General features: G+C 39.5%; 2 protein-coding genes across 2 annotated transcripts in view; both read left to right on the top strand.

Moving 5' to 3' along the window:
- The window catches only part of LOC145502323 (uncharacterized), a 172,459-nt gene that overhangs the window by 103,285 nt on the left and 50,694 nt on the right, over positions 1 to 18,480 (top strand).
- LOC145502357 (low-density lipoprotein receptor-related protein 4-like) lies at positions 3,512 to 18,358 on the top strand. The gene is made up of 11 exons (XM_081481660.1): positions 3,512 to 5,513; positions 8,369 to 8,762; positions 9,396 to 9,793; positions 10,455 to 10,580; positions 11,317 to 11,722; positions 12,485 to 12,879; positions 13,319 to 13,444; positions 15,069 to 15,492; positions 15,907 to 16,304; positions 17,229 to 17,357; positions 17,742 to 18,358. The coding sequence occupies exons 1-11, from the start codon at positions 5,435 to 5,437 to the stop codon at positions 17,954 to 17,956; spliced, it is 3,090 nt and encodes a 1,029-aa protein (XP_081337786.1). The 5' UTR covers positions 3,512 to 5,434; the 3' UTR covers positions 17,957 to 18,358.

Raw genomic sequence — 18,480 nt, 5'->3', positions numbered from 1 at the left:
CGTACAGCCACATGTTCTAAGAGATCAAATACTAACAAGCAATTACAATGGGACATGATATTACAGCTAGACGTTTTTAACTACTGTATACCATCTTCATCAAGATGGGGCTTTCGTTATTTAAAAACATTGCAAGAGACATTATGCTTCAGGATGCAATGAATTAGTCAAGCAAATCTGGTCAGAAAATTATCAATTGAAAGAAAAACAAGGATACTGCAAGGACCGCAGTCTCCGCAAGCGTCGACGCCATCTTGCCTGGCACTACGGGATAATACTAAAACGAGAAACTTGGCTAAAGAATCCATATTATCCAAGCTTCAGGTAGCTTGAAGGACAAGTCGAAACTGGTACCCTAGCCTGGGGCGGTTTCATGAATAGTTTCTTTGTTTGGAAAAGGGAAAAAACCCACTTAAGAGCAACTATTTATAAGTATGAAAAGGGAAGCATGCATCCATGTCAACGATGGGTTTTTAAACTGTGTTTTCAAAACTTGCGAGTATATAAATACACCATTAAGTAGATTACGTTTTAAATGTGTTCAATTCTAAATATGTACCTTTGAAAGGATAAAATCTTGATTTGGTGTGGATGTTGTAATCATATTGCGTTGTAATCATATTGCGTTTCCCTGAGATAGCTCATTAAAGCTTTTGTTAAATTTGCATATAACAGTAGTTTAAATCTTCGAATAATCAGGGCTGTTCACGTGATTAGCGCGACAGAACTTCAAGTTGCAAACCAGTGTTATTGGAAAAGTTCTCATAGCAATTTCAGTAAGTACGATACTAGATTCTTTTTAAAAGGGTTTCATGTGTGTATTGTGTATCATGTTAGTATCTAGCTCTCAAAACAAATTCCGTTCTGCGCATTTTAGTACTTGCTTCCAACTGATTATCTTTCGTCGTGCAACAGAGACGTTTCAAATTGCAAGCTGCACTTGCATCTATGCAACCTAACAAATCTGTTCTTAGTTGGTATTCTCCGCTCCAGTTGCAACCCATTGCAGGTTCACAATAACGCAACCAAACCTGTTTTAAAATCACTTCTCAATAGCGACATTCTTGTAGGGAAGGCAACAGTTTGAATATGCACCATCGCATTGTTCATCACAGAGGACAGAAAATGCATTTTGCTTTATAATGGACCACATGATTTTCAGTTCTAAAATGGCTAACCAAGCATTCAAAGGCGTGCACTGCCCCAGAGAAAATACTGAAAGAAAAATGCTTTTTTAAAAAATTACTCAGTTTATGACGATGACAGAGCACGCAATCGGCCTAAACAACCTCTGATGTTAATTAAGAGAACTTTTAACAAGTTGCAAACGGTCATGTGTGAAATCAATTTCTTTACAAATATCAAGCCTCGAAAATGTCACTAAATTAAACTTTTTCCCTAATTCCCCACTTTTACCTCACGCTGAATCTCAATTGCGTAACGATCTTGGAAATAAAACATGGTTGTCGACCTTTAGCTCCACGGGATTATCAAGGCTATTTTCACAATCGTGTAAAGACATATTTGTTGTAAAAAGTCAGGCTGTCTCGCTAGAGTAATGAAACCAGCTTCTGAGTGGTATTTATATTTTCCTTACCTTCAATTTACCGACAGCAGGTCCGGGTCTGTTTCATCATGATTACTTCATTGTTGGGGATGCGACTAATTTTCTTGCCTGTACTGCTTACACACTGTCTGCGTAGAGGACATCGAATCACTTCAACAGAAGCTTTTACACAACAAAAGCAACGTTTTCTCAATTTACTGTGAATAATTTATTGCACTGGACGGTTCTCTATGCCGTTAGTTTATGCGCAGGAATATCATTAATTTGCTTTCTGTGTTTTCTAGCATCATTGCTGAAACGGGGTCAACTTCAGCACCTAAATAAACGTAATAAAGGCGCTCGTCGTGCCTTTTTAATGTGCTGTTTTAACTTCTTCCAGGCGTTCAGTTAGTTGGGGCACAGAGCGAAAAACGGCGTCTGTAAGAGGCTAGTGCTGTTTTAGATTTGGTACCGTTTTGGAGTAAAAATGAACTGGGAAAACGTGCCCTCCAGGGATTCATTTTGAAAATTACCTACGAGCACCCCATGGCTTGTTTTTCTCGAAGTTTCTTTCTTAATTGCAGAACTTAATTCGTGTTTGTTATGTTGATAGCGTTTCTTTCTTGTGAAAGAAGTGATTGGACGAAGTAAATGAAACTAAACTCCACTTTCAGATCAGCTTTCAGATCATCCATATAAATACATAATAATTGAAATTGGGCAATCCGTATACGCGAAGCTTTGCGCGGCACTCGCTTCACTAATGAGACGTGACTGATTTTTGTTGTGTGTGTCATTCACGTTCGTTTTTACGTATTAATAAAGAACTTCATTCATTTTCTGAAATAGATCTTATCTATGAGTTTGTCCAATGCAAGGTTTCATGCCTAACCTTCATGTGTTTCTTGCACTTCAAACAAAGGATCAATTTTTCGCACATCTTATGAATCGGTGACTGATACGGTGTCTTATATTTTTACAGTTTCCATCTAACTTACAGTTCTCACCAGGGCTATTTTTTTAAAGCCACCTTTTAACCGCTTTTATGACCCACAGCTAAAACTTGCCAGTCTTTCTAATTAATTTTGTTTTTGGTTTAGGTTTCTCTTTTCTTTATTAATTCCCGTACAGCTACATGTTTCAAGAGATGAAATACTAACAGTCAATTAAAATTGGGCAGATATTACAGCTAAACGTTTTTAACTTCTGTTTACCATATTCATCAAGATGGGGCTTTCATTGTTTAAAAACATTGCAAGAGACATTATGCTTAGGGATGCAACAAATCACTCAAGCAAATCTGTTCAGCAAATTATCAATTGAAAGAAAAACAAGAATACTACAAGGGCCGTAACCTTTGGAAGTATCGACGCCATCTGGCCTGGCACTACGGGATAATACTAATGCGAGAAACTTGGCCAAAGAATTCATATTATCCAAGCTTCAGGTAGCTTGAAGGACAGGACGAAACTGGTTCACTAGCCTACGGCGGATTCATGAATAATTTCTTTGTTTATAAGTATACAAAAGGAAAGCTCTCATCCATGTCAAAGTGCTGTCGATCAGGATGAGTTTGTAAACTATGTTTTCAAAAATTGGGAGTATATCAATTAACCATTGAGTAGATTACGTTTTGAATAAGTTTAATTCTGAATATGTGACTTTAAAAGAAGAGAATTTTGATTTGCTGTGGATGTTGTAATCATATGCCTGCGTTTCGCTGAGATAGCACATTAAGGCTTTTGCTAAATTTGCATATAACATTAGCTTAATCGTTGAATAATCAGGTCCTGTTCACGTGATTATCACGAAACAACTGCAAGTTACAAACCAGTGTCGTTGGAAAGGTTGTCATAACAATTTCACAACGTACTATACTGGATTCTTTTTAAACGGGTTCATGCATGTATTATGATTGTACAATATTAGTATCTAGCCCTCAAACAATTTCCGGTCTGCGCATTTTAGCACTTGCTTACAACTGATTAGTTTCTTTCGTCATGCTACAGAGAAATTCCAAATTGCTAGCAGTACTTGCATCTATGCAACCCAACAAAGATGTATTTCTTAGCTGGTATTCTCTGCTCCAGTTGCAAGCTATTGCAGGTGCACAATGACGTAATCAAACCTGCTTTAAATTCACTTCTCAATAGCGAAATTCTTGTGCCTCTCAGGAAGGCAACAGCCTAGATATACACCATCGTATTATTCATCACAGAGGAGCCGATAGAAAAATTAATTTGCTTTTTAATGGACCACATGATTTTCAGCGCTAAAATTGCTAACCTAGCATTCAATGGTGTGCACTGCCTCAGAGAAAATACTAAAAGAAAACGACTTCTTTTTGAAATCACTCAGTTTATAACGATGACAGAGCACGTAATCAGCCTAAAAAAACCTCGGCTGTTAATTAAGTTAAGTTAACAACGGTCATGTTTGAAATCAATTTCTTTACAAATATCAAACCTTAGTCTTTACTTTTACTTCACGCTGCATCTCAACTGCATAACGATCGTGGAAATACAGCCGTAGGCCCATGGCATTGTTTTCTCAATAGTATAAAGGCATGTTTGCTGCACAACGTCAGGCTGTTTCGCTAGGGCAATGAAACCAACTTCTGAGTGTTATTTATATTTTCCTTACCTGCAATTTACCGACAGGAGGTCTGTTGCATCATAATTACTTCTTAGCAGAAATACTTCATTGTTGGGATGCAAATAATTTTCAAGCGTGTAAAGCTTGAATACAATGGCTTGATTAATACACACTATATGCGTACAGGACATCGAACTACTTCAACAGAAGCCTCTACTTAACGAAAGCAACTTCTTCTCAATTTACTGTAATTCATTTAATACACTAGACAGATCTCTTTAGCTTATGCGCAGGAATATAACCTAAACAATCGCTCCTTCTGCTATTTTGTTTGTCATTAATTAACTTTCTGTGTTTTCTAGCATCAGGTCACCTTGAGGTCTTATTGATGACCACAAGAATGAGTTTGGCCACTGAGGAGGGGAGGGCGGGGGCGCTCCCAAATAGAAGTAATTAAGGTTCTCATCGTACCGTTTTTATGTGCTGTTTTAGCCTCCTCCAGGGATTCAGTTAGTAGGGGCGCAGCGCGAAAAACCGCGTCTGGAAGAGGCTATTGCTGTTTTAGGTTTGGTACCTTTTAGGAGTGAAAATGAACTGGGAAGACGTGCCCTCCGGGATTCATTTTGAAAATTACCTACAAGCACCCTCTGGCTTGTTTTTCCCGAAATTTCTTTCGTACTGTCTTCTGTAACTTATATCCGTGTTTGTTATGTTCATAGCACTTCTTTTTTGTGGAAGAAGAGATTGGATGAAGTAAATGAAACTGAAATCAACTGTCAGATCAGCCTTCAGATCATCCATAGATACATGATAATTACAGTAAGGATAGGTCCTTGAAATTACACAAGTTTGGGCATTCCGTATGCGCGAAACTTTGCGCAGCACTCGCTTCACTTATGAGACGTGGCTATTAATAGATGTGTGCGTACTCAGTTTATTGCGTCCGCCGTTACGTTTATTTAATCATTGCTCTCTTTTTTCTGTACTAGTTGCAAACATTTCTTGTCGTGATTGTAGAAGACGTTTAGAACATCATCAGACAGAGCCATACTTCTGAGTGACCTGCGGATTTAGCGCGATTACGACACAAGTCAAGTATTGCATTTGCCCCTCAGTTAGGGTTCTTGCAAGAAACTGATTTGGATCGTGTTTCTTTTCGGTAAGGTTTGTTTTCATGTGTGAAATGGCTCTGCACTGTGCGCATTACAAGTCGTTTGTTAACACTTTTGTTTTGTTTTGTTTCGTTTTTAAATCTCATGATCTCAAGCAGGGACTTGACTGGTTCTGGTAGCTATGAGTGTCATCCGGTGGTCGATTCCTACGCTATTCATCTTGGCGCTGACTTATGGGCAAAGTGTAAACGTCTATGGAGGTAAAATGATATAGAGGATATGGTGACACTAATTATGGCCATTTCCCTGATAAATTGCAATGGTATTTAGAGATTAAGACTAGGTTTACACTAGACTGAGGAAACTGTTTCGGATTTGTGACGATTCCGGAACTTCTTAGTATCGGATTGGTTTTGCCGTTCACACACAATAACACAAATCCGAAATAAAAACTCCCCGGTTTGGTCATGTCTCCGGAGATTTTGAATCCAGAATTTAATGTGGGAACTTTTAATCCGAAATTTTTTTAATCCGGTCGTGTAAACGGTTTTCTCTCGAATCCGGATATGTTTCCGCCTGCGATCTTTTCAGTTTGCGGCAGAACCAAAATGGCGAATCTAGTAATGGAGATTGTAATGGAGTCGACGGAGTTATAGCCGTAGTCAGATCGATGGCCATTGATGGCCATCTTTTATAACTGGTAAATGATGTTCGTCAGAAACCAGAACTATCGACGCGAACAATGTTGACGACCGACCTCCACACTTTATCGGAGATGACGATGGCACGATCGATCGAAAACTTCGACGACTCAGGATAAGACAAATGCCTGGTGGGACAACATGATTGGCAACAATAGCGTGAAAAGCGAGTGGGAAGAAAACTTAAGAATGCCTCAAGCTAACCCTATCCTTTCTTTGGCGTCATTTTGTTTCTTGTTGTCGAGGCAACAAACAGCTAGTTAACAATTTCATCGTAAATGTTCCTGGAGTTGTCGTCGTGTGTAAACGGTTAGGAATGCGTACATCCTTTCAGTGTAAACGCCTACGAATCCGAATACTCTAAAATTGATGAATCCGGAAACATTTACGAATCCGGAAAAAATCTCCTCTAGTGTAAACCTAGTCTAAATTTCTGTCTGTCTGCGACACAGTCTTAAAGTGCCACTAACCCAAACAAGTTTTTTCGCTAATATAAATTTCCTTTTTCTCCTGATCACCGCTGCGAAAAAATTATTGTTGTAGCTATTTTCGTTAATTTGTATCAATTTTTAAAGTTTGTAAATTTGCCCTTTTCCATTGAATGGGACGAGTTGGCTTCTGACTTCATTTCGGGAATAACAACATTTTGCTTCTGAGAAGAATACGGGCGAATATGCGATAGTGTGTGTCAAAATCGTTGCAGAATGCAAGGTAGATATGTTGTTGAAGACTGTAGCAGTACAGGATGCGTAGAATCGAGTATTCTTCTCCACTCAATACCTCTATCTTGATGAAACTCGACCAGAAACGAGAACAAGACCAAAGAAGTGGGCTGATCTGTGCGAAGCTAAAGCCAGGGAGCCTTCAAGGATTTCTTCGATCTCGGGTTCGCCGCTACTGTAAAAACCTAGAGATTTTCATGGCCTGTATATTCTTCTCTATCTCTAGCGAAAAGCTTGAAATTGTCAAGGTACTGCCTAAGATACGAATTTGGGGTAAACTGGAAGCCATCTGACTATTTCGAGCGCAAACGATCCTCCGAGTCCCAGACGAAAGTATAGGTGAGGAAATTACACGGAAAATTAAACACATCGCGTTTTTTTTTTTTTTTTTTTTTTACTCGAAATAGACTTTCCTGAACAAATAGTAAACGAAACCTACGTTCTACAACGAGGCGAATAAGATTGTTGAGGCTTCGAACTAGTCAACTAGCTATGTATTTGTGGATTATACATGTAATAAAAACACACGCACGCCGGAGGTCGTATAAATCCGGCCGTGTTTCTCAGTGGCCATTCCGAATACAGACTTGTTTTGTTCTTTGAGCTTCGTCTTTGAAGAACGGTTCCCGATATGACGTCACTAAAAGCCCTACCCAGATTCCACTTTGCGCGGTCGTGAACATAGGAATTACATGTTTAAACGCGTGTAGAAACGTAGGGATTTTATCAATCGAGATAATTTTTTCGCTGAAGTAATCAGGGAAACTAGTAGATTTTATTAAAGGAAAAAATATTGGGGTTAGTGGCACTTTAAAGCATAACTCACCCAATTTAAGCAGACAACTTGTCGGTATATTTATTTTTTGTTATGTAAAGATTGGATACGTTTTGTTTTTTTTGTTTGATTTTCGTTCTTTTTCTTATTCTTTGTTCGAGAGCATGTCACTACAATAACGATCTCTCTTGCTGGCTTTCACTGTCATTCCATTTAAAAAAGAAAATGAAAACAACTCGTAACCACTCAGTAGATAAAGTAAAGAATGTAGGTTGACGAGAGATTTAAGAGAGATTTAAGTCTGTGCGATTTTGTTTATACATCCAGTAGCAGACTATTACGCGCGTTTATGTTCAGAGAAAGGTTTTCACGCTGTTTTACCAAATTAATTATAAAGCTTTCTATGGAGTTTTTCTCTAGAGCTCCCAAACATTGAAACTAATTTTAAGTCTCGTCTGACCTCGCGGGCAATTCGCTCATTTGATGGTGAACGGTGAAGCGTCGAAATGATATTGGGGTGGGGGTGGGTAGAACCGGTTAGGGGACTGAATCGACTTGGGCTAAACGACCAACATTTGTGCGCTCTATGCGAATTATAAAAAGTTTGCAGATATTAATCATCTTCTCTATACCTCAGATTGGAAGGAGATGTTTGTCTGGCATGGTCTAAGCGAGGGTTTTGTCTGGAGATAGGTATTTCTTGCATTTAACTGCTGGTTTTGGGGAAAAATCATGCAGGCGAGAGATAATCTAAAAGGGTTAGGGAATGCTTTCAAATAAAAATAGTCTCATCCCTCTCTCTTCCTCTTGAATTTCTTTTTTTGAATTGCCAGCAATATTGACATCGATTAGTTTTATTGTTTTCGCACAAGTACATTGTAGTAATTCACTTTTCTTTCATTTCGTTTGGTCCTTAGCCACTTTATGCAGTCCATCATGTTTGCTGGTAGCAAACACATCAGATATTGTCACCGTGGATTATAACACTGCCGCTGTAAGTTCAGTTGTTTCGGGTTTAACAAGAGCTGTTGCTGTAGACGTTCATTTCAACTTGGGTTACATATTCTGGAGTGATGTAACAGAAAAAAACATCAAACGTTTTCGCATTGACGTAGCGAGCACGACAACAATTGTCACTGGCATTGGAGTTTGTGATGGACTAGCGGTGGACTGGAGGGCATCACAGCTGTATTGGACTGATACGACGTACTATACCATATCAGTATCAGATTTAGATGGCAAGAACCAAGCTCTTTTAATTTCTTCGGGCCTTGAGGAACCCAGAGGAATAGCTCTGGACCTAGATGACGGGTATTCACAATCACATTTATTACAACTGCTCTATTATTATTATTACTATTATTATTATTATTATTATTATTATTATTATTATTATTATTATTTCACAACTACTTGCCCAAACGGCTCTATTTGATTCCCTCTTGTTTTCAAAGGGGCTCAAGGGTTAATGTCTCAGAGAATATTGCGCTTGAGGCAAAATTCGGCAGGAGGTTTGTGTTCAGCAGGAGTTTGACGTCTGTAAAATTTTACACGCATGAAAGAAGACAATTAAGTAACACTCGCTCAATTTGACAACGTAAAACACACACAAAAAAAATATCTAATGTATGTACAGCATAAGCACACTATGAGAACTTAAAACACAAACTGAGTCCAAAAAAGAAACATTTTTCGTTTGAGATTTGGCGGGTTTATTTTCGGGGATAGTTAGAAAGACCTTAGACGTCTTTCTTTATGTACACGAGAGAGTGTTTACACTAATAAGACTATATATGAATCCATACGGCAGCGCTGGGTTTCGATGAGAAATATAGCATTAAATCATAACTTTGTTTTAAAAGAGCAGTCGAACAAAAAAATCTAACCATCAAATCAGGGGATCTATATTTATCATATAACCATGATGCTTGTTTTTCACGACAGCTTAATGTTCTGGACTGATTGGGGAATCAACCCAAAAATAGAAAAAGCTTCATTGAACGGAGGCCAAAGAGTAACCATCGTAACAACGTATCTGTATTATCCAAACGGTATCGAACTTGACAGAGGAAATAAGCGTATCTTTTGGGTGGATGCGGGATATGACACGGTGGAGTCCGTCGATTACAATGGAAACAACCGGAAGCTGCTTAATCACCTCAGCGGCTTGCATCCGTTTGGACTGACACTTATCCCGCCTTTCTTGTTTTTTACCGATTGGCTTACAGCTGAAGACATCCATCAGCTGGATGCTACCACTGGAAAAATTATCCGCAAGTACAGTGTCAACGGTGGACAACCCATGGGCATCGTAGCTTACGATGCTTTCCGACAACCTGCAGGTATTTAAAGAGCCTTTTGTAGACTAGGGCTATGTATGCCAACCGCTGTGACAATTTTTTCGGCATGACGTGGTGCCGACGGACATCCGCGCAACTTTGGCCAACAAATTATCGATTTAAGTTCCATTGCTTTTTTATCATCATTATTATTAGTTATTAGTATTTTTGCTGAAGTGTCTAAATCGGCTTTAAAATATGCAGACACCAAGACACACCTGGAAATAGAAGGATTCCAGTTCGTAGTAATATTTCTATGACCATGTTTCTCGAGGACTGGAAACCAACAAAGTTGCTTGTAATATTACACCACTAGATACTGAGAATTGGTGTTTCCTTTCATTGCTAGATATTTCTTACAATGTTACTGATATAATGATCGCACTCTCTGCTGCCGTTTGTCGGGAGCAGGGATGGCGCAGTGGTGAGAGCGCTCGCCTCTATCACATCAATGTGGTCCGGGTTCGATTCCATCCCGGTGCTATAAGTGGGTTGAGTTTGTTCTTGGTTCTCGACTCCGGTTTTCCTCCCTCCACAAAAACCAACACCCAAATTCCAGTTGGACCAGGACAGAGGACCCGCATGGGAACCAGCGAAGGCTAATGTGCTTTCCTTTTTAAATATTGTAATTGCTTTATAATAGTTTCAGCGTCTTTTTTTTAAGCTTCAAATCCTTGCACTGTGAATAATGGAGGATGTAGCCATTTCTGTGTGGTAAAATCATCCGGCTATGAGTGTGTATGTCCAACTGGATTAACTGTGAAACAAGATGGCAAGACATGCGAAGAGAGTAAGTCGTTTATCTTTCGGGTAAATTTGTTTTTTTATATATATATATTGCCTGAACACCATAAACGGCCATATTTGCTTTCAATCGAGTTGTTACGAACATGCCGCCAAATAGCTGTTAAAACTCACACGCTCAGATGTCGTAACAGAGCAAGAATGGTAACGAGTCATTTCTCCTCTTTAAACAGAGTAATGTGCAGATATTTGTATGCTGCGTTCCAACATTTCAAATGAGTAGTTTTATATATTGTTCGGCGCATGCTAGGACGTGAAGCCATTCAATCTCACCGTTTATGAGCCAATAGAATGCGAGTGTCTAGAGTGAATTCTTCTTGACGAAGAATAAATTTATAATGAAGTAATATTTGACTCTGCAACATGTTCGGTGTAAATCGACTGTGGCATGCTCGTGAAAGTTATTACGTCTTTACCGAAACACAAGGAGTCAATAAGATACCGGAAACGTAAAATAGCCCATTCACTAAATAGCAACATACAAATGAAAGTCTAATTACGCGCAATTCTCAAGGACATTCTTCCCGCAAGAGTCATATTCTCTCTTCCGATTGTTTTATCAACAGTGGACTAAAATGGGTTACGTTATAGCGCCTAGCCGTAAAGCAAAAACGCAAAGCGCCTAAAAAAGTATTTTTGTAAAGAAATAAACAACAACAACACAGCTTGCTGCCTGTTTTTGAGTCGCAAAGCTGACCAAATCTTTCTCATCCTTATTACAGAGGTCAAAAAGTTTCTTCTTTTTGCCGACGCTGACGACAAATCCACCCAGTATGTTTCCTTGGACACGAACTACTTCACCTCCCAGACTTTGTTTTATCATCTCGGGACCCAGCGCCCAATTGCATTGGACTATGACCCTGTCGAAGATCGAGTGTACTGGTCAGACATTGCTCAAGGTCGAATCATCAGCGCGTTTTTCAATGCCACCTCAGTGAAAAATTTGTTTCGCTGCAATGTTGAAACGCCAGACGGCTTAGCTATTGACTACGTGGGAAGAAACATTTATTGGACAGATACAGGAACCAATAGGATTGAAGTAGGACTGCTTGATGGAACTGGGAGGAAACTGCTTATCAAAGATGGACTGGATGAGCCCAGGGCCATTGTACTTGATGAAAGAAATGGGTTAGATGCATTCGCTACTGTATAAAACTGCGATATTTTATATGATAGTTTTATTAATAGCTGGTCATTTTATGATATTGACTGTGGAAATCAGCGATACTGCAAGCATAGCTGCCGCTTATCACCTCGTTGGTTTAGGGTGAGACATAGTAAAATGGGAACATCCTTCAACAAACAGTGAAATTAGAATTGCAACCGTGACCTCTGCACGTGAGTTTTGTTTTCCCGTGTAGCCCACTGGCCGATTACGGGTAGTGAAAAGCCATATGCATATAACAAGCAACCTATTAACCCCAAACGTTCGGTCTTTACGAGAAATTCTCAAACCTCGGCCTTGCAATATTGACCTTGCCATCGCCCGGTCAATACGGCAAGGTCTCTGTTGGAGATTTTCCCGTAGAGACCTCAGTTTCGTTAATATTTATTTAATAACCGGTCATTTTGTAATGTTGATTATGGAAATCAGCAAAATTGCAAGCAATGTTGCAGCTTATCACTTCGTTTGTTATACTGGAATTTATTGGAATGGGAACGTCGCTCAAGGAACAATCAAATTAGAACCTTTGCACGTAGATTTTATATCTAAGTGATACAGTGCGACATCTTCAGCCTAAAAAATAGCAAAAAAAAAAACTGTCAGCTTTGAGTTAACGAGCATTCCCAGAAAAACAGTAGCTTGGGAAAACAGACAAATTAAATAGCTGCAGGTAATTGAAGCATCTGCTAGCCGTCCGAAAGAATAATGTTTGCTGTTTCTTTCAGCATGATGTACTGGACAGACTGGGGCGCCAATCCGAAGATCGAGCAGGCTGAGATGGATGGTTCGGCGAGACAAACCATTGTAACGGGAAACCTAGTCTGGCCAAATGGACTCACTATCGACCCAGCGACAAATCGACTGTTTTGGGTGGATGCTTTGGTTGACAAAATTGAGGTATCAGACCTCAGTGGAGGAAACAGACAGTTAATAATGTCATCTGCGGCTAATATCCATCCTTATGGACTGGCGGTGTACCAGGACATGCTATACTGGACAGACTGGAATACTAAGAGCATTTCGCGTTTAAACGTAAGCAGTGGAAACCAGGATATCATAGTCAATGGCCTTCAAAAACCTATGGAAATTCATGTATTTGATCCAGCCTTGATATTTTCAGGTACTTAGTTGTTAATTTTTCCTATCAAAACATACGTGAATTGGTGTGAAGCCCTGCAATTTATCAAATCTCTTATTCATTCCGTGGATGTAGAAGTTATCAAGTATCACTTTAGCTAAGCAGCGCGTCTCTCGCCTCCCGACATCAACTGTGAAAACTAACTAACTCAGTACGCAAATATTAATTGAATGATGAAACAATTACTGAGCTTTGTGGTCGCAAGATATAATCATTTGCCAGTCCTGTTAAAAAAAATGAATAAAAAAATCACAGAATGTATAATCATGGTGTATTATATATATATATATATATATATATATATATATATATATATATATATATAAACTACAATTAAAGAAAATACGTATCATGCTCAAGGTAACGAAGATTCGGAAAACTGTTGTACTGGAAGTTACTAATTTCGTTTGTCTGTTATCAGGTTTTCATAATTGTTCCCATAACAATGGACTCTGCAGCGATTTCTGCCTTCTTAAGCCACAAGGGTACCAGTGCGCATGTCCAACCGGCATCGCCCTCAAGTCTGATGGGAAAACCTGTGACCATGGTGCGAAATCAATGTGTTTATCTGCTTCAATTTTTTAACTAGTTACCACTTTAGCTAACTCGTCTCTAGTCGGTTGCTCTAAGACCATCTCCGTCCCTTTATAGCGTGGTCTGCTTACCTCATTTGACGTGGTTGCATCATAATTTCTGAATGGCCGCCATCTTGATTCGAGTGCTGCTTTTCTTGACTTGACTCTAAATCGTGTGAAACATTATTGAGGTTAAATATGTGTAAACAAGAAAGGTCGTGCCAAAAAAATGTTTTAGAAATTGTAAAAAGTAAACAGCCACATTGACAAATTCGACAAAAAAATTAAAAACATAAGAAAAAGCACGGTTGTCATACACTAATTATCTCACGTGACTGAACAATGTCGAGTTGAACAAGTTTCAAAAGTTGATGTAATGAGCATTACCCTTCCTTGGAACAGCAGCACTTGGGTGGTTCAGATGATGCATGTAACACACGGCTTTGCAGATTTGGATGTAAGACGTGGAATCAGTGAGAACACCTTGTAAAGAAGTGACGAGATTAGCATGCTAACATTATGTACTACTTAGAGTCGATCACAGGTTAAAATTAGTGATGTCCATAGATACTACTTTCCTTGTTAACGAAAGTGGTCTCCTATTGATTCATTGTGATCTTTTTACTTGAAATTACCAGCTAAGTGGTTGACAATGGAGATAATAGGGACTTTAAGCAAATCACTACGGCTGGCGCTGATACGGCTGCCGGAAGTAAATAGCCCCCAAAATGAGACAGTGCGCATGTACGTCGGTTGCATCCAGCCGTAGCGTGAAATCTGACTACGTGAGTTGGGATGTTTTGCCGTAGTGACTACTACGTCGGGTTTATTTCGCTTCTCTGGCCCTTTTCAACGGACATCTCGGTATTTTAAGAATTCCATTGGATACTATATCCTTTAAAGTCAATTTAAGTCAAAGATTGTGGTAAGGTTACCTCTCAGAAGCTTGTAAATCCGTATCCTGAATTTACGATAAGTTTTGGCAAAGGTGTTGGAATGGCGAAGTGAGTCAAGTAAAATATTCGTGTTGAGCACGAGGTTGTTTTTCTTCGGTTAAGTTTACTTTGAGGGTTTAGTGAAGATGTTTTATATCTGGATAACTATACGATGCTATTTTGCTTCTTTGAGTATTGATATATTTCTGTTTTTCACTCGATATTCTTTGAGATATTAGTCTCAGAAATTATATAAAACATCCATCAAATTGTTCTGGAACAAAGTGTCTGGCATTCGCTTTCGCTCGGAAATAATAATCTGTTCGTCCTAGGAAGGCGAATAACGGTCATCGTCCTTTGAGGAAGCCATTTGGCTGTGAGAAACTAAATAAAAGAGATTTTAAACTCCTTAGTCGATGTTTCTTTCATCTTTGTATTTCGCTTTACTCGCTACTTGGCAGACCACCAAGACGTACTCTCCCCAGACCTTTTCAGTCACGGCAGCCTTAGTAGCACCAGCCGTAGTGATTTGCTTAAACTCCCTATTGCCAAATGAATACGGAAAAGCAATGTCTTTCTATAATTTTGTAGAATTTGTAGGTCAGTCTGATTCTCATAGGCTTATTTATTTATTTATTCATTTTTTATACATATATTCAAGCAATGTTCTACAAGACAAGCTCAGAGAAATTCGTAATCTTTGCTGAAGCAGACAATGGAGAAATTTACAAGGTTCCTCTGGAAGTACCTGAAACCCCTTGTTATCCTTTGGGAATCATCGCAAACATCTCAAGACCCGTGGCTGTTGATTATGATCCAGTGGAAGGAAAAATCTATTGGACAGACGTAACGTTGGAATTACTGGCCAGGGCATTTCCTAACGGATCTTCAGTTGAAGTCATCGCGTACGGTAACGTGATAACTCCTGGAGGGCTGGCAGTGGATTATGTTGGACGTAATATTTATTGGACAGATGAGGGAGCCAGTAGAATTGAGGTCGCAAGGTTGGATGGGTCATCCAGAACTAGTCTAATCACGTCAAGCGTTGTAGAGCCAAGAGCCATTCTACTTGATATTGGAGAAAGGTAATCTTGAAATCACAAATATGTAGCTGTCAATGATACTGACGCACTATCGAATATCTATGCAAACCAAAGCAATATTAACAAGTTGTAACTCTTCTACAAGTTTGATTGACCGTTGTAGACTTTTTAGAGGTATTCGTTCATGCATGAAAATGTTTGGTGATGTTTGAGAATGTTGACAAATCTTTGGAATAGATAAGGCCGTTAAGAGATAATCCTTCGCCCTCTTTTAAGATTTTCGAACGGTTTTCTTGGAAATTCAAGAACAATGCAACTTCTCAAGAGAAAAAGCTATCCTAGCTTGTGAAATATTGCTCTTTCCACTTGCCACTTTAATGAAATTTCGTATCTCATCGCCATTGTTCAATTCTTTTTCTCCTTAAACTGATCAACTGATGAATCTTATCTTTTTAGAAAGATGTATTGGGGTAGTAGGGGATCATCGCCAAAGATTGAACAAGCAAACATGGACGGTTCTGCCAGGGCAACTCTCGTAAGTTCAGGACTTCTATGGGTGAACGCTCTGACTCTGGACTACCTAAATAGACAGTTGTATTGGTGCGATGCGTACCTTGATAAGATTGAAAGGGTTGACCTACAAGGAAGTAACCGAGTACTGATACTGGACTTATCATTGGATTCTTTGCACCCTTTTGGACTCGCTCTTTTTGGTGACGCCCTGTACTGGTCTGACTGGAACAGTCAAAACGTTCACAAGTACAACATGACAACCTCTCTGACTGAAGTCGTAGTTCAGGGCATGGAAACTCCGATGGAATTGCACGTGTATGATCAATCCAAAGACTTTACAGGTTAACTATATTTTATTTTATTATTATTATTATTATTATTATTTTTTTTTTTTTTTTGTCGACTGATTTGACTTTACAGAAACGAATTTGTTTACCATCGGTTAAATGATGGCGAAAAATTTCACTAGCAACTTACCAGCGTCGAATACTTAATGTACTCAAAGCAGGCGACAAAAGTTACCGGTAATAGACATAGCCGAGTCTCTAGACTGCTGATAGTCTGTGTTTCTCTCGAAATTCAGCAGGGGTTATGGGACGAGACGCTTTAGTCTAAAGGGGAATGGAAAGAGACATGGGCGCGGCACGCACGTCGTCTCGCCGTCTTCCCTACTCGGCCATTCTGCCTTTGTCTCCCCTTTGTCCTTACTCGGCCACCACTTTTGTGTTCGCGGTTGACTAAACACTCGCCTTTGGAAAAAAAGAAGGCTGCCAGGAGTCTACCGAGTTTGTCTTCTCAACAGTGTGTAACAAAGTCGGTTACTCCTTAAACGGACAACAAATTTGAAAACTACGAAACTAGAAAAAAGTATCCCCATGACTATTCCTTCTTAATTAAACATGAAGCCAATTGAATATGGCCAGTCATTAGTTCTCTGTATATTTTGTATACGGTAGGGAGCTGGGCTCAATTTTGCATGAAACTCTACGCTGATTAAATGTGGCACAAATTTTTCAAAAGAAACTGGACATTACCTCACTCGGGCGTTAAAGCTGTAGGTGCTAAGAAACAAACATAAACATATTTTGAACTGCACTGAACGTTCTTGTGAAAATTCTCTTGCCACACAGTGGTTCACCACCGCCATGGCTTCATAGGGAGAACACTCGACGTGACATACTTGAGGATAACCCACACTTAACCATTTATTGAGCATATATGCAATGTGATAATTATCAACAAGATGACTCTTCCTTGCTTAATAGGATCCACCAGTTGTAGCCAGCTGAATGGAGGATGCAGTAATCTATGTCTTCCAAATCCTTCTGGCCATCAATGCTTTTGTCCAGAGGGAGTTCAACTGAAGCTTGGCGATGCCTTCACTTGTCAAGGAGGTAATTTAGACATTGTGGTAACAGCTTTGATAGGGATTGGATTCCGTGGTGGTGGTTAGTTAGGGTGGAGGGGGTGGGGGGGGGGGGGGGCGAGGACTAGGGATAAAGTCCGAAGCCTAAGGTAAAGCAGCTGAAATTGTATTTAATAGCGTCTTTATTATCGTTATCACAAACTTGTCCTTCTCAAAGCGTTCTGTTAGCCATGGAACAGCGAGAGATGGGCAAATTGAAGGCAAGGACTATAAATATGGATTCCAGGGAGGGGAGTGGGAGTTGGAGGCAAGGACTAGGGATATGGTTTACAGTCATCAACTGATTCTTGGACCCCAAGAACAACGTATCACCTTCATTTATTTACATTTAATCACTTTGTTTATGAAACAGTGAATCGCTGCCCTCTGTTGACCGCTCCAGCCCACGGAAGCGTAGCGCCCTGTGCTAATTTGCCAGGACACTCCTGTCATTTTTCCTGTGATAGTGTGTACAGCATGACTGGGTCAGCAACACGGACATGTAACAGCAACGGTGTATGGACTGGAACGCAGCCTCAGTGTAATGGTGAGGAGCTAAACCAGCTCAGTTTTTGTAGACGGAAATAACAGTAAACCACTAAGATCAACATGTACCAAACTTCCCTATTAACCGAAAGGTCAAACAGTTTTTTGTGGTTTTCAAGGTGAAAAATGTAATGTTCATCCTTGCGTAAACGCTTGGAAAGCATTAATAGAATTGATATCATTTTGGAAGAAATGACAACACTTGTTAATTTCGGGTGCTAAATAGTCATTTTCTGCCATTGATATACACTGTCGTTTTGTTTTCTTAGGACATGGTCTTCTTTTTGGTCGCAAAGTTTCATTAAAATATAGTTCCTTTCCTTTTGAAATGACAAATGTGTCCGTTACGTTTAAGCTGTCACCTGTGCTCCTTTGAGCATTCCTTTTAAAGCCGTATTACTGACCATTTCCTGTGGCACTACGATTGGATCCAACTGTGTATTTGGCTGTCAAAGTGGCTATGGTAGCAGCCAAGGAAATGTGACCAGAACGTGTTTGCAGACTGGGCAATGGAGTGGAAATGCTATCAACTGTACAGGTACAAGTGAATCGTCCTTGAAGACCGC

Source organism: Orbicella franksi, chromosome 11 (assembly GCF_964199315.1).
Source record: "Orbicella franksi chromosome 11, jaOrbFran1.1, whole genome shotgun sequence".
Taxonomy (NCBI): domain Eukaryota; kingdom Metazoa; phylum Cnidaria; class Anthozoa; order Scleractinia; family Merulinidae; genus Orbicella; species Orbicella franksi.
This window is presented reverse-complemented; position numbering and strand designations above follow the sequence as displayed.